The following is a 16,395-nucleotide window of genomic DNA, read 5'->3' on the forward strand; positions in this document are numbered from 1 at the left end:
AACAAAGCTTTTCTGAAAGAAGCGCAAAAAAACGTCACCCATCAAGACAGGGAAAGCCAAGCAGCATCTTCTAGGAGAGCAGCCAGGAGCTTTGGTTTCTGTACAGTGTCGGGAGCATCCCCCTCTCCACCCCCAGTCCAAAGGTAGCGTGTTGGTAGGGGAAGACAAGGGAAAATGGGAGGGTAACATCAAAACGGCATCACCCACGGGTCCTTCGCATTTGCGTCTCACAAACCCCACCGTGCCTGAGGACTTGGGCACTTAGCTCAACTGAAGACAAAACTCAGAAGAGCTGAGCAGATTTCAAAAGGAAAGAGAAGGGAAAACGCTCACTGGGGTATTTTTAAAAAGAGAGCGTGCATTTAGCCTCTAACACACGTAACAATGCCAGATGCAGCCTCCACTAGTACTTTAATAACAGTATTCTCAACCAGGAGCACCTACATTCATCAGGGAGCGAACCTCGACCACCCGACACGCAGATGTAGGATTTTACCTGAAGCCCTGAAGTTGGAAAAGCTGCGCTGCTTTTTCTAGGCAGGGAAAGCAACCTCTAAGAGAGGACAGAAATTCAACAACATTTGCAAAACGCTTACAAACCTCTCAATGAGGTTTACTAAACGCCAATTTTGCAATGCATTCTCCTCTTTTGCATCTGACTAGATGGGGGTTTGAGGATTGAGCAAAAGGAAGCAAAACATTCCTGCCGAAATTCAATAAACTGAGCAGCCTTATGAATGTCATATAAAACAGCCTGGAGCTGACAATATCACAGAATTGCGAGCTGGAAGCATTGCTAAGGTAGGCATTCCTCACTCTTCATTTGAAACTATGCTGTCCTGCTTCCACAGTGCTGGAGAAGATGCAACTAAATGGAAGAAAATGAAGTACTTAAAAATTTAAAAAAAAAATTAGATACAGAGAAAATTAACAGGACACATCTAGCTGGTGCAGGCTCCCAAGTTCTGCTGAAGCACAATTCCTTAGAAAGGTGCAAGACTTGCCCGTCGCCTTCCCTCCATCCAGCAATTCCAGAGAAATGGAAGCAACCACAAATTCCTAATCCAAAAAGACCAGGCAGCCGATGCTGCAGCGCTGAGCTGGCTACAGCTGGCAGCCTCGCACTCTAGTCTCCCTCCCCCTTTTTCTTTTGTGAGATGGTTTAACAAGCTGCAGAATCCCAAGAGACACGACAATCAAACAACAGAAATAGAGCATCGTGTCTTGAACTATACGTGTCCATCTCCACTGGTTCCTTCTGACAGACACACAAAAGGTCCGAGTTTGGAGTGAAAACGTTGCCAAAAGGAACTTGTGCAAATAAAATCCTGGCAGAGTTCATTTCACTCCCCCTGCCTGTCATTCCCCCTCCATGGGGAGAATTGATGCACCAATTAAGTGTTTTGGGATGGCAGAAAACGTGTCGCCCTCTGCTAGCTGTCTACTCTGCAAAACAGCGACATGTTCATTGTCAGACGGAATCAACAAGATTAGAACAAGTCAAAATTACTGTTTTTCCAGAGTCCGCAGTGACCTGATCTAATAAGCATCTTGGTGGGAACTTGGGATTTCTCACAGGGAACCTTGTACCTGGAAGCATGTAGGAAAGGTGATACTTTATTTAAATATGGACTACTTCCTCCTGGTTAAGTTTTAGATACGCTCTATACAGAGGAAATTAATATGTCTCCATCCCTCGGTGCCAGACTCCTGAAAAGAGCTGCCCTCTCCCAGCCAAGCTGCGATGGTCCACTTGGCCACCATGACCTCCAGCCCAGGCAAAGCCATCTCCACTTCATGCCTCCTCCCCCTGAAACCACACCAGCCCACGCGCTCCCACAGCAAACCGGTTCTTCCTTTTCCACCCGGTGGCCGCCTCCAGTTGATGCCCAAAAGGCTGAATGGCGGCGCTCGGGTCTGACCTGGAGCAGCCGAGAAACAGGTAAATAGGCCAAGTAAAGCAGAGCCAGGGAAACAAAGATTCAGAGACTGAATTACCCCTTCCCTACATCAATTAAAAAGCAAATGCAATTATTTTGTAGCCATAACTGCATCTAGAGTGCACTTTTGCCTTAGGGAGACAAAAAAAAATATAAATGAGACAGAGGGTCATACAACATCCCATTTCCCTCGTGACGTTGCCAAGATCAGTGACACAAAGGCTTTGAATTTACGCTGGCATTGAAGGGCTTAATTGCTCAGATGGGGAGAGGGCAGCGCACACGCAGGGATGGACCCCACACGCCTTCGGGAGAGACTCGCAGGGCACCCGGTCCCAGCAAGACAAGCAGTGAGAGACGTTAAGCTTAAGTAAAAATGAAATTCATCACTCTGATACTGAAGACTGAATGTGATGGGATGGGAGAAGAGGCCCTCGAGGAAGGGAACGCAGGACCAGAGAATTAAGAGCCACGACAAAGCTTCCACTTAAGCTTTTGGAGCAGACTTTGCCCACATGAGCAGTCCAGCCGCTTCACCCACACAGCTCAATTCGAGCACGTATCAAATCCCAGCGCTCCGGCTTAATCAGAAGTCCCCAAAGGCTGAAGAAAGACACAACCGAGCAAGAAATTAACTGGCAGCAACGCGGGACACAAACAAGGCAACGACATACCACTGCACTGACTCCAGATGACATTCCTTCTTGATGAGCTTTTTAATTGGATGCCCAACGAACAAGTAAGAGAGAAAAAAGAGCAGAGACAGGGAGGGTAAGAAGGCAAACAGAAATGTGACCCTGCAGTGGCCTGGATGGGGACATTAAGGACACACCTGAGCGGTCACGGTCAAAGAGCACTGTGATAAGCTCCTGCTCATTCTTGGCATGTGTCAAGCAAACAGAGAAAGCACCAACTTATGACAAGGCAAGGCAAGGGTTCTTAAGAAAGCTTAAGAAAAGTAAGATGGAAATGAAACAGGACATCCTTTTACTCCAGAAGCATCTGTGAAATCTGCCCCGTTAAAAAGCAGGCATGAGAGTGAACAGCCAAGGCAGTAAATTATTTCCAAATCTTGACATAGCTCCTGTAAAGTTGTCATTACTTGTCTACGCTATCTGTAGAACAGAGATAAGGTTAGAACTGAAAAATATAAGTCAGCCAGCCAAACAATATGTATTAAACGCTGAGGTCCTTTCCCTGCTAACTGCTTGCGAAGGGCTGCGGGGAAGGTCGGAGCGGCAGGTACCGCTGCTCCGAGAGCTGGCAGAGACATCCCTGACACCCGTAAACTGAATAAATAGCAGAACTGGCAGCAAAGAGAGCTCTTTCCCACACATTTCACTGCACACCTTGAGCTTCCAGCTCTGTTTTTATCCACCTGCCAGATTTGATTTTCCCCAAGATGACAAGCCAGCCTCAAACAGCTTTTTTCCTCACCAGGAAGAAAAAATCACATCTTCTTTGGGGAACATAGACAACATATGAGATTATGTTCCAAAACCCTTAAAATATTCCTGCCCACTTATTTGAAAGCGTACAAAAACAGTTCTGGGCTTTTTCCTCTGTTAAATACGGTTCTCCCAGCCAGGAGGTGCTTTTAGTGGCAGAGCCTTTCCCAGCCTGACATTTTTAATGTACAGGAGGAATGTATATATGCAAGTCAGACTACTAAATTATAAACTTACACAGGGATAAAACTCTCCAGTACTTCAAACAATTTCAGGGTCATTGCAACTCTATCCCAGCAAATAATTATATCTCAGCTGTAACAACTTATACCCATATAACTACCAGGATCCTGAGGCATTTCGGATGGCTTCAAAAGCTTCCCCACCAGCGATAGCTTTTGAGGTGGAAAGCACAAGCTCCTTTTCTCAGACAGCAGCTCTGCATAGCTGTCTTGGAGCAGCACTGAAGACCATTAAATTGTACCCAACTTTCCGGAGGAATTTAGAAGAAAATGTGTAAGTCAAGCACGAGCGAGTTGTGGAGAAAACCAGAATCATTAATTACCTCAAACTAAGATAATTTCAGACACTGAAAACTCAAGTCTCATGAAGCAGTTAAGGTCAATGTACAAGAAAAAAAAAAACCCACCTTACTATATATTTATGCACACACAATTTAAATGCAACATTTAACATTCAAAATTTTACTTCAAGATTCAAATTTCTTCAATTTGTCAACTGCCCCTCAAGAGACGACATCCACCCATTTATCTTTGCATCTGACAAACTGGTTCCAGATGATGACACCCCACGAGCCCACGGCAGTGCCCGGCACTTTGCGACATGGGAAATCATTAAAGCCTAACGAGATGGCTTGGGTTAGAAACACCGCATTCACAAGGATGAAACTCTGGGCACTATAATGGTGGTACGAATGAGGAGACCAAGGCAAAGCGCAACTCGAGTCATTCTGAAGCTGTACTTACGATCTAGAGCATCTCTGGGCTTCTCCTTTCCAGCCAGGCTGGATTCCCTACAGCAGCTCCCCCACCACTGAGCGGTTTCCAGCACAGACACCAAACACCCTGCTCAAATGACATCTTCCAACTCAGACAATCACAAAGACAGCAGTTTGGGTTTGTTGTTTGTGTTTTTGTTTTTTTTTTAACCAATTCTCTTCCTTTTAGGTCTTTATTTTCAGCGAAAAGGAATGTCAAGGACACATCCTGTTTCGCTCTTTCTGTGAAGTAATTCCCGTTGAGGTTAAAGGAAATATTTCCAAAATGCCAAACCCAGCACTAATTACGCATGTCCTCCAAGTTCTCTGTGTTCTCAGCTGTTTCTAACTCAATGGAGATGAGCCATAGGAGTTCAGACATGTGGCTTCAGACTCCACCAGGCTGAAACCAGGCTGCAAAGAGCCCAACATCACCAGGGGAATGCAAATAATTTTAAATCACGCCAAGGTAGTTACTAACGACACTCCAAGACAACCAGAAGTCCTCCACGGGGGATCACAGGATGAATCGAGGTCATTTAAACGTCTCTTAAATGACGGCCAACACTTTGTCAGAGCTAACACTGCGCAGCGAGAAACTGTGGCTTGAAAAAACACTGTAAAGAAGTACTAGCAAAGAAACCCCAAGTCCACGGGACAAATAGTCCCTTGCTTAAGTCATCTGATGGACTTCACAACCCTTGCGACAGAACCTAGACCAGAATGCAAAGCTTGGAAGTCTCCAGGGTAACAAGGCTTTATCATAATTCTGTTCCTGCTTCCCAAAAAAGAAAAATTGTGCTGATTTCTGAAATTAAGAACAATAAGGAAGGGTCTGGGGAGCCCATCTGTATCACTGCACGGGCAAGCTTCAAACCTTACCAGGCACTAGGCTTCTTTAATCGGATTACATTTTAAAACCAGGCAATTTACTTTGTGATGCCAAACTTGAAAGGATTTCTCTTAGTGTCTTAATTAGGATGAGGCAAAAGTCAGTTCACCTAATTGCCAACCCACTTCAATATTAGATTTGAAAGGCCACCTATGACATCTTCAGACTGGTTTGGCCTAAGAGTCTGAAAAAAAGCAGGCAATGGGATTAGATATAAATCTAATGAGATAATGTATTTACATAATATTTATGGCACTCACTCTTGGACAAGGTTGTGTTCTCGCATCTTTAGTATGCAGCACTACAGACACTTCCCTTTAGCTGGAAAAAGCTTGAGGTTTATTTTTAAATTTAATTTCCCTTTAAAAGAAACCATGTGTTTAAATAACAAGGGAAGAGTGCTAACGTAATCTGCATTTACCAAACCTAAACAACCTGAAGTCAATCTCTGACTTTCCTTAAGCTAAACAACACAGACTCTCTCGGAGAGGCCGGTAAAAGCCTCGCGCACACATTCCTGTTTTAAAAGCAACTTCTTCCGTAATTTCATTAACATGCTGCTAGTTTCAGATGTTTATACTGATTTTAATCTGAAATGCTTAACAGCCATGCAAGGTGGAGTACGTCGTCAAGAACTTGTGCATATGCATGTCGTCTCAGCGCTTGGCATCTCAGGGTCTCCTGGACATTTAAGAAGTTCACCTCTACTGACCACGGGGGAAAACAGCCACCTTAACACCACTGTACATACGAGAGTCTGCTAAAGTTCCCGCTTTAGGAAAAAGTAAAGTAAAAACCTACGCAAATCTACACACTGTATAGATAAAAATAGTTTTAAACTCAAGCACCTTATGCAGCAGTCTGGATTTTCTTCCAGGATTAAAACATCTAGAGAAAACTCTGCCCTGGTACATGTTGTTATGAAGCATCCAGCTCCACATCCAGTTGGAGTTCAAGGGTGATCAAGAAAGCTTAGCGCAGATATTTATCCACACTTCTCAAAGGCCATCCCCCAGTTCATGCAGCAAAGAGATTCCCTGATAAATCCCGAACGTTTCTCAAGTGAGCCACGGTGATCCACTGCAGGACAAAAAGTTGTTGTAAATTCAGGTTTAAAAACGTGCACTTGATAAGATGAACACCCCGGTACCGGATGGCATTAAAGCACTGCCTTACTTTAAACAGGGCATTTCCCCACCCAGGAGAGGGCAGCAGGCAAGTTCAGAAAGCAGTCCTTTGAGAAATGGGATATAAATAGCTCTGAGAACATAATACAGGCTCTCCAGGTTCCACACAGGAGAGAGGGCACGTTCACACACTGTAGCACCAATTTCCTTCCAAACACAGCTCACATCTTCCTGCCCTCCGTCTTTAATTAAGCATTTTACCCCTTCATCAGTCTATCGAAGATCTTTCTGTTGCTGACAGCTACAGTCCCAGGTGGACTAACATTTCAATTTATGTTTTTCTCCCTTCTGCAGAGAGCAGCTGTATGAGCTTCTCCAGGCTGTTGCTATAGAAACAAATCAATCCTCAACAGTTTTATTTTTACCAGTTTCTGTGAAATAGGATTTATCTCATTTCCATGACTAAGCTGTATTCCAGAACGAACTCTTTGGGACAGTGATGGTGACATCTCAGCATTGGACAGGACCTCATACCTGGTGTCAATGACAAGAGGAAATGGCCATCACCCTTATTTAAATGCACCTTCTTCACTCCAAGAGGACACTTCACCTTGAAATGATTCCTGTTAGCCAGAGCATTACTGAGATGCAGCTGCATCCGTGCAGTGGAAAAGAGTAGAGGAGTGGATGGCAGAGCCTGGAGGCCCAGGGATGTGCTGGGAAAGCTCAGCAGAGTACCCACCCGAAGGCTCAAGCACCCACCAGATGACAAGCCCCCTCCACACAGGCAGAAGGATCTGCATGGGCAGGCTGGATTCAGCTCAGCGTAAGCTCCTCATGAAAGGCAAAGGGCTCACATGGGAGTCGAGGCATTAACACACGTTATCTGCTGCTGGCCAGAGAAACAGCCCCTCTGGGCACACCGAGGGAAGGAGCTCAGCCCCCAGGAACTTCTCTTATCCTTGTCCAAGTGCAGCTGGGAGAGGGCTTTCCCTTCTGGTTTGGGATGAACGCAGGTGTAATCTGTTTATATTACCTCCATTCTGTATCACATCTCTCACTTATGTCTTTTATATCCTGCTTGCTTTTCCTACAATCTCACTGAAACAATGCATTATATTAAAAGAAAAAAAAAACCCACCACACTGGATGAACACTGTTTCTTGGCACAGCCACTCCTAATATATCAAAGACTGCTTCATACATTCATCTTCAGAAAGTTCAGTTCTCTGCCAAACAGCCTTAATCAGGCAGAGTAGCATTGGACCCACGTCACCCAGTTGAGCAGTTCCACTTCCATAAATACATGTTATTTAGGCAGCACATACGCAGACAGGAACCGCTGCATGCAGGGAGCTGCAGCGGGACAACTGCTCTGTGAGCAAAGAGATGGGAAGGGGAGATGCTGCCCCTTCGTACTGTCACCTGCAGGTTTCTGCCATTTCCCCCCTCTTGGATCCAGAAACTGCGCAGCACCACGAAACAAAAGTTTTCTGTTAGATCGGCCAGCTGGAGTGATTCACTCTGGCACAGCCAGGCAAGAACTCAAACGAGTATCAGGGAAAGATGGGGCAGGACACGACCATGGCTCTCAGCGGCTAACTGCTTAGTGGTAACCTTCAAATTTCACTATTAAGTGCCAAAAGCTGTTTGTTAAATATTCAGCATCCAGCTGAACTCTGCATAGCTCCTGCCTTCAGAACACGGAGCACCCTGGATGTACTCAAATCTGCAGTGACATTTCTTCAGTTTCGGGACTGTGGACAAAAGCAGAGGGGAACAAGGCTGTGGAAATGTCAGTATCTCATTGCTCAAATATCCCATATTTGTTTACACGCATAGCTGTGGTTTGGGTCCTGAAACTGCTCCACACAGCTCAATGACAGGATAAGAAGTTGGGGTATACAGACAAAAAAAGACATCAGGGAATCTCACAAACATCCACTCAAGTCTCACGAGCACCCACTCTGCCATCAAGGTAAACAGAGAAATGCCCCTGCATGAACGCGCCGGATGCAGCTGCTAATTCCAGCATCAATAAAACAAGCCCTAAAGTCTTCAAGATGCAAGTTTCAAGACCGCACCTGGCATTTTAACCAAACCATCACTGCCTGGCTCGAACCGCTCCTGTGGGCACCCTGAATGCAAACCACCTTCTCAGACCTTGGGCTTCTTACAGCTATTTAGGATGCTCCAGCCAGCTCTTGAGCCAGTCACATTCAGGGCATCCATCCTGTTTATGGACCCATTTCACTGTTCCTGCCACGATGGGGCAGATCGCAAACCTTATGTGATCTCTGCAAATGCAAAGAGCTGTAAAATGATGCTCCTGGGAAGGCATGTAACCTAGCAATGGGAAAAACCACTCCAGGAGCCCTGCCTCCTTGGCTCTGCTCCTGTCCCAGCCCCGGGCAATGCATGGGGATACTGCAACCATTTCAGTCCTGGCATCTGTCAGCAGGCAACAACTCAGTTCTGATGCCCCCAGTATTCTCAACACAGCTGGACCCACTTAACGCTCCTCACAACACATCTGAGCCCACAGGGTGTTTGAGGTACCCTCTGTGAGCATATGGATGTTTCCAAAACCTGTTTGGCACTTCAAAACACTCTGCTGAGAAACTCTCAAAGCAAAGCCAAAATCAAGCTAATGCATTCTCACCCTCCATCTGACATAAACACATCGTTACTCCCAAGAGAGCAAGTCCCAGGACACTGGAGGACTCAGCACGTGGGTAAAGACTGATGGGAAGTCAAGAGCCAGAAGAATTGGCCCCAGCCTGGACACCCACCTGTGTCATAGAGCCAATGGTTGCGTAATCAGTCACAGAGGTTCTGAGTCACTGCCTACACAAACAGTTAAGTCACTTTTACTCAGAGTTAACAGAGAGATTTCTATCCGACATGGTGCGCTCGGAGCATTTTGCTCGAAGGCTGCACCACTTCCATCGATTCACATCTGCTCTCAACTCCCTACGCGTTTAATTCCACTCTCGCACACCCCACACCGCACCGCTGTGCCTCCCTTCAACTTCTAACTGTCTTTTCTGCCAACCAAACCAGGCAGCGTCGGGTCACTGCCCGCTGTGTGCACAGGACGGAAACCTCGGAGGGCACACAGTGTGTCTGGAAGGACGCAGAGCAAAACTCTCCCAAGGGAGTTTCATAGAAAGGGAAGCCACCTACACAACACAATTTCCATGTGCACGCCAAGCAAGCCCTGGGTGCTACAGAAAAAGCAGGTCCTGCTCTACAGAGAAAAACAGCATCCGTGGCTTAGGGGAGCAACGCAGGGCACGGCTACAGTGACTTGTCCAAGGTCCCACAGCAAGTTTACAGCAAAAAAAAAAAAAAAAAAAAAAAACAAAACCACCCCATCCTCCCCAGACCCAACCCTAATCACAGAATCATGCTGACCAAAGCAAGCAAATAAAATGTTCCAAAGCTGAATTAGAAGATCACACAGATACAAAACACTTAAGAGTCACTGCCAATAATTGCAGCCTTCCTGAATTATTTAAAAAGTGCTTAGAAAACAATTCAGAAAAAGAGCCGGTGCACACCTAATGCCTGTGGCACTAATACTCTTAGCAATACCGCATTCAGGTATCTAATTAAAGAGAGATCTGTCCTGCTTTGCTGTTTGCACAGCAGGGTGTGGAATAGAAAGACAGTTTAAAAGTGGGCGAGATTATTAATCACAGCACCAAGAAGAGTAAAAGACCCAGCAACGATTCCTAACACAGCCCAGTTTTATGAGAAGGCACCAAGAGGAACTTCCTTTTAATGGGGGAAGGGGAAGACAGGGAAATAACTTCACTTGCACCTTTACACAATCCTGGACCTTGGAGCCTGGCTGCTGCTCCCTGCACTATCTCAGCTAAATGCTGCAGGACTCGCCGCTTAATCGTGAGGCCTGGCCACCTATAATGTGATAACAATCCACCCGTGAATGGGCAGGCACAGCCCAACAGGCTTATCTCAGCCTTCTCCTTCCTACCTACGGGGAGATTCCTCTTCTCCCTCCCATCAGCTGCACTGTTAGAGTGGGACCTCCCTTCCCAATGCAAACGCAGCGGGCAGAAAGGTTCCAGCCAGGCTCTCGGACCACCGGGAAAATGTGTAGCACTAACAAATCAATTCTTTAAATCATCCAGCTGCACAAGAACAATCATGAAACCCCACTTTTTATTTTAAATAGAAATCATTTTCCTGACTCTTAACCACATTTGGACTACGTGAAGCTCCTTGAAGTGTTCAGCCATTACACCATGTTATTTCCTAAACCAAACCAAATACTCACCAGTAATAACTGCTGCAAATTGACTAGAACACTTGCTGTGGCTTCTGTGAAGCAACAACCGAACCCTTTCCCACAACAGATGTATACAAAAAAGTCCTAATTCACAGCAGAAGTTTCTCCTTGACACACGTACAGACGATTCCATATACAATCTGGGGCTCAACAGCAGCCTCAGTTTCCCCTCTCGTCAACAAAGATCCAGTCTTTTCACATCAATAGATGAAAATAAAAAGCTTTTTCTGCAAATTTGGCTTTAATACAATTCATCCCTTACTGCTACTGGCAAAACCTACTGAATGCAGCTTGATATTTCAGGCCACAGATTGTTTTGTTGCTTCCTGCCTTTAACTTCACAGCAAAGCGGCAAAAAAAATAATATCCAAATTCTGCAGCATCTATGCAGAAGGGCCCCCTAAACCCCAAGAAACCTCATGGATTCACAAAGCATTTACAATTTCTGGACTTGCTTTTGCTTATGAGCATTAAGCGGTGCTTACATTAAGTTGATACTATCTCTAGATGCTCACTGATCTACAAGAAATGCTTTTGCCCGTTCTGTATGAGATACATTCTGAAAATGCAGTGGCCAGGGTACAACGCAGGAGCAGAGATCAGCATCAGACGCTGGGATCTGGCTTTCAGCAGGTTTTCCAGGCCCTGAACGGATCCCAACGCCCACATTACGTGAGCGGATCCCGGAGGCTGCGCGGCCACAGCATGAAGCCGAGCCTCCCCCCAAACCCTGGCAAGCCACCACCTCTTTGTAAGCCCCACCATCTGCTTTGGCAAAAGCCAGAAACCAGAAATCTCCCTCTCCTCTACTGCTTCCCATCCTCCCCATACCCTTCTTATTATCTCAACCCACCCTTTGCGTTCCCTTACTCACATTAGCTTTCCACCGGGGTTTACTTTCCTGATATTTTTACTGTTACACATTCACCCCCTAGGGAGAGACCCGAATTCTATCTCTGTGTTTCCTTCTCGTTTGGCTTATCACGCTCTACCAGGTCTTGCTTCCTGCTTACCTGCAGAAATCAGTGATTTCGTTGGGAGTTTGTGCCTGTCTCACACCCAGAGTGCTCAGCTCAGTCATCTAAGCAGGAAGCGTGAAAACCTCAGCCTTCGACAAAGTTCACATTTAAATTACAATAAACAAGGTGGGCGGTTAAGTTTGTGTGCTAAAACAACACGTGGCGGAATTTACTCTGGGGGCATCCTCTAGACTTTATGGACTAGCATTTGCTGTCTTCGTTAAAAAAACAGCACAAACCCTTTAGTGTCCAAGCGCAGACCAGTCGCCCAGCTCAACACAAAGGCTTCCCAGGTATACTAGTGAGAACGCAGCTTCCCGCACCGTGCCCACAAACACGCTTGTTTCTTCCAGGAAATGCCTGGTTTGCACCTAATTCAAAGCTTTATTTTTGAGATGTCTGAAACGCTGCAGAACTGCACCGAAAAAGCTGGGACCGGCACCTCAGAAGGGGAACAGAAGGGTATTTTGAGAACAGGTAGTCCAAACAGTGAGACTTAAAAAAAAAGGAACTAAATACCGTGCTGACATCAAAGAGACCCGAAATCAGACAGAGGAAGGAACAGGGGAGCTCTGCCAGCCCAGCCGCGGAGTGTCCATGACCCTGTTCCTGGGATGAGCTTCAGGGGGCAGCTCAGCAGCCCCTTTATCAGGAGATACCTCTAAATACACAAGCAGCCTCAGCAGAACCAGGAGTCAAAAATCATGATGCAAAAAGAGGAAGGGAAAACACGGAACATATAGAACTGACCGCAGACAGATTTCTCCACCACAACTGAGAGGTAAGAAACCCTTAATTAGAAAGGTTCACATGTTCTAGGGTTGGTAAAGGTAAAGTTTCCCACACCACGCACATCCCTACAATTAAAGTGACCTGTCTTTTCTTCACAGTCCATGCAGACCCCAGCAACTCTGGCCACCTTCTCCTCTTGCAGGCTGACTGCAGTTTTGCAGAGCAGTTGCACGGGTGTCAGAGATGCTTTTCACAGGTGCCCAATTAAGAAATCCCATTTGCTCCTACAAAAGGCCATTTTGCCTGAAGCTTGCGGCAGGAGCCACTTCGGAGCAAGGATAAAAGCAGTCTCCCCCCCCTTTTCTAAATACTTCCAACTCTCAATGACAAAGCTTTGTAACCTAAATTCTATCAGATACAGCTTTATCATCTGCAAAAAACCTAATTCCCTGCTCCAGATACCTATTTTGTGATTTCTTTACCCACCAGCACTGAAGACATCTATTATTTAAGCAGTTTTCCTGCACGGCAGAGCCTTGATAGAGTCTGCCACCAACTGAAGCACCTCAGCCTCCTCCATCAACTATCTGCTTCCATTAATGCTTCCACTTAATTGGCATCGTGACTCTCTCTGGACACACGTCCAGCCCGTATTTACTGTTTTTAATTTACAAAATGCATCTAATCATCATTAGGGGAAAAAAAAATCTAGATAAAGGAATAAGATTTAAGAGAAAACCCTTCAACTTTAAAGTTATTCCAAAGTTGTTCTTGACCTGTTGCACACCTTGGGATGCAGGACTCTGGAGAAGGCAGGGGCTGGTGGGGTGGACACTGCGCAGACTCATTTCTGTCACCTCTACCCTTCCACCCCCCTCCCACAGCACCACGTCCCTTTGATTTGCCAATCTTTGACTTTCCATGAAGTGTCAGGCAGACAAAATTTCATATTGCCTGTTTCCAAACCCTTGAAGTTATTTTAAAAGGAGTACAGAAAGGCGAAGTTAGCTCTAATTAAATACCATGCCTGCTGTGGAAAACTTATTGCAACATCCTCCCTGCCCCCAGGAAGCAGGGAAACCGCAGGCGAAGGTGCTCCGGAGGAATTGCGCACCTCAAGAGATGAGCAGAGAAGTTGGTAATCAGCCTTGGCACCAGGGAAAAGAGCTAATTTCACACTTTGCAGCATGAAAACAGACCACAACAGAGACAGGGTGACGCACACGCAGAAGACAACTGTCCAAATCTCATCTCTGATACGCTAAGGCCACTTTGAAACTTTGGCTAATTTTTTGGAAACTCAGCCCCCCAAAATCCAATGTTTTGGTGCTGTACTAAGGGGACACAGAGGAGTGTGTTTGCTACTATAATAAACCTTTCAGCAGAGCTTGTGTGCCTTGGAGCCATCTCGCAGACACACCAGGACACGAAGCAATCACTTAGATTGAGCCCAAACTACAGAAAACAACAGTTTTGAACCCTCTCCCGCTTGTCCCAGCTGCTCCCCAAGCAATCGTCAGATTCTCCTGGCAGGTAAATTCACCAGCTGTTTCCCATAAAAACCTCCTCACTACAAAACAAGCACAAGTCTTCTCACATGGAGCCATTTAACCCAAAGCAAAAGCCCAACAAGTTGGGAGCACACCAGAAACAGTCAGAAAGCCTCTAAATGGTTTAAAGTCCATTTTTGATATTTAACATGCATCGTTCAGCGCAGCACCCGAGCCCTCAAACAATCCCCCCGCTCCTCGGTGCTGCGGCCGCGGCCCCTGAGCTCCTGGGAACCCCACGGCCGGTTTGGAGGAGGCGACTGCAGGTAAGAGCAGACCATCCCAGGGTCACTGCCCGGCCTCTGGCATGCTGAGATCGAGGTATACAGCAGACGCTGCTGCTACAGACATGGTACAGGGGTCACGATCCATGTGGGGTGGGCACAAAGTCTGGGAAATCCCGGGATGCTGCTGCAGATTTCACCCAGCAAGGTGACGATGTGCCACAGTGACTCCCAAGTGACACCAGCACCCTTCCAGAACGAGAACCACTATCATAAACATGCAAAAAGTCTGACTAACTCAGCAGCAGGGAGAAAAAGGTTCTGGGATTGGGAAATTTAGTGGGAGGAAGGGATTGTTATAGTGCCAAATGACAGACATTTAAGACAGCTGAGTTAATGAACACAGAAGCCACGAATGACAGCTGTGACAATCACCATCCTTCAGAGACACGTCTATACACGAAACCACGTTTACATGTGAAAAATCACACTACCGATCAGACGTCAAACAGCCTGCCCACTCCACAAATCAGCTGGAATCAGAAGCCCTCGTCGTACCAGGGAAAAAAGGTCGCCGTCATCACCACGCATTGTCGGGAAGTGCAGCAGAGCTGTTAGAACAAGAGGCTGATAACACTCGTGGTGTGTATTTAACTCACTGACCCTCTCCACTTTATCTAAACACCCTGCAAGTACATCCATCTTCTAACGTAGAGAAGCCTGAAGTGGTCAGAGCAATTTCCCACTCACAACAAGGGCTCAGAGTGTTTAATATATTAAAAGAGAAGAATAAAGTTCAACCCGAGAGCAGATTTACATGTCAGAGAAGCAAATGTCCGCACCGGGAAAGTGCAAGCTCCCTGTGTCAGCGGGTCCCTGCCGTTCAGCTCAACGTGCAACAGCAGAGCTCTGATAAGGTTATGCGAAAGGAAAAGTGGATCAAATTTGGCCACAAACGGGCAAGTCACATCCTTCTAAACAGTCAGGCCACACAGCGACAGCCTCACTCAGCGCTGTCACTCCCCCTACCCCAATATAAACCAGTTGTTCGGGGAACAGGAACAGCAGCATTTCCAGCAGAGAAGCTGAAACTGCAAAAAAGCTGCAACTCAAGAAACACACCAGCAAGTGGCTTCCTTGGGAGATGCCGAAAAAAAAGGGGAGGAGAAACAACTAACAAAGGTCTAAGAGCTTCAAAACAGAGCAAATCCCATAGCACGGTACTTTAAATGCTACAGCAAATGACTGTGCTCTTCATCTGCTTGTGCAGCCCCCCGCGCAGCCCACCCGAGCCGGGCAGCAGAGGATCGTTACTGCAAGCCGTGAAAATTACAGAGGAAAGGGGAGCATGAGCATGGAGCAGGAGCAGGGAGAGGACGCCTCGGCAAACACCCGGCTGCGCATCAGCCCCAGGACATTCATCCAGCAGCATTCCTCCCCGTGGGAGCCTACACACATCCTGGCTTCAGAGTCAGCAGCCTCCGCTAGCACCCTGACCCAGGGTCCTCCTCCAAACACATAGCATTTTCCCAGTTACACCACTCCGCAGCATCCACAACCCCATTGCCTGCAGCAGTTGGATCCCAGGGGACACCCCACCATTGGCCAGCACCCGCCCCAGACAGCCTTTTCTCCTCTCCCAGCCCACCATGCGCTGCTGCTCCTTGCCTCGGGGCATGTGAGCCCTGGGGGCTTGGCCATCAGCCCCCTCCAGCACAGCCTCCTCGCACCCCTGGTCCCATGGGCACCACCAAAGCCAGCCCATTCTCACACCCCCTGCGTGCCCCACATCCACCACAGCCCAGTGCAATGTCTCAGCCCATCCCCTCGACCCCCAATCCCCACCCAGTGTGCCTCCTCCTTTGGCCCACGCTGTCCCAGACCCCCAGGGGACCGCTGTCCTCAGCCCCTCCATACCCACAGCACTGCAGCTGGAGACATACCCACATCCCTGTCTCCAGGGCTCAAGCCCATACTGCCGACCGCCAGGGACCCCCAACATCCCCTTATCCCCTGGCCAGAGTCCCAGGGATCTCCAACATCCCCTTATCCCACAGCTCTCTCACCCATATGCTCCAACCCAAGAGCGGATCCAAACCCCCACAGCTGCCCCCCTGCCCTACAACCCCTCATTCCTCCAGCCCACATCCC

General features: G+C 47.2%; 1 protein-coding gene across 10 annotated transcripts in view; it reads right to left on the bottom strand.

Annotated features, from left to right (window-relative positions):
• Nucleotides 1-16,395, bottom strand: part of ANKS1A (ankyrin repeat and sterile alpha motif domain containing 1A) — a 112,760-nt gene that overhangs the window by 95,225 nt on the left and 1,140 nt on the right. Inside the window, exon 1 of one of the 10 annotated variants that reach the window (XM_054181011.1) lies at nucleotides 14,803-15,328. The exons of the other annotated variants lie outside the window; for them this stretch is intronic. Within the exon in view, the coding sequence (XP_054036986.1) occupies nucleotides 14,803-14,825 (23 nt within the window). The 5' untranslated portion in view covers nucleotides 14,826-15,328. Of the gene's footprint in view, nucleotides 1-14,802; nucleotides 15,329-16,395 lie in introns of those variants that run through there. 10 annotated transcript variants of the gene reach the window in all.

This window comes from Rissa tridactyla, chromosome 21, assembly GCF_028500815.1.
Source record: "Rissa tridactyla isolate bRisTri1 chromosome 21, bRisTri1.patW.cur.20221130, whole genome shotgun sequence".
In the NCBI taxonomy this organism is placed as follows: Eukaryota; Metazoa; Chordata; class Aves; order Charadriiformes; family Laridae; genus Rissa; species Rissa tridactyla.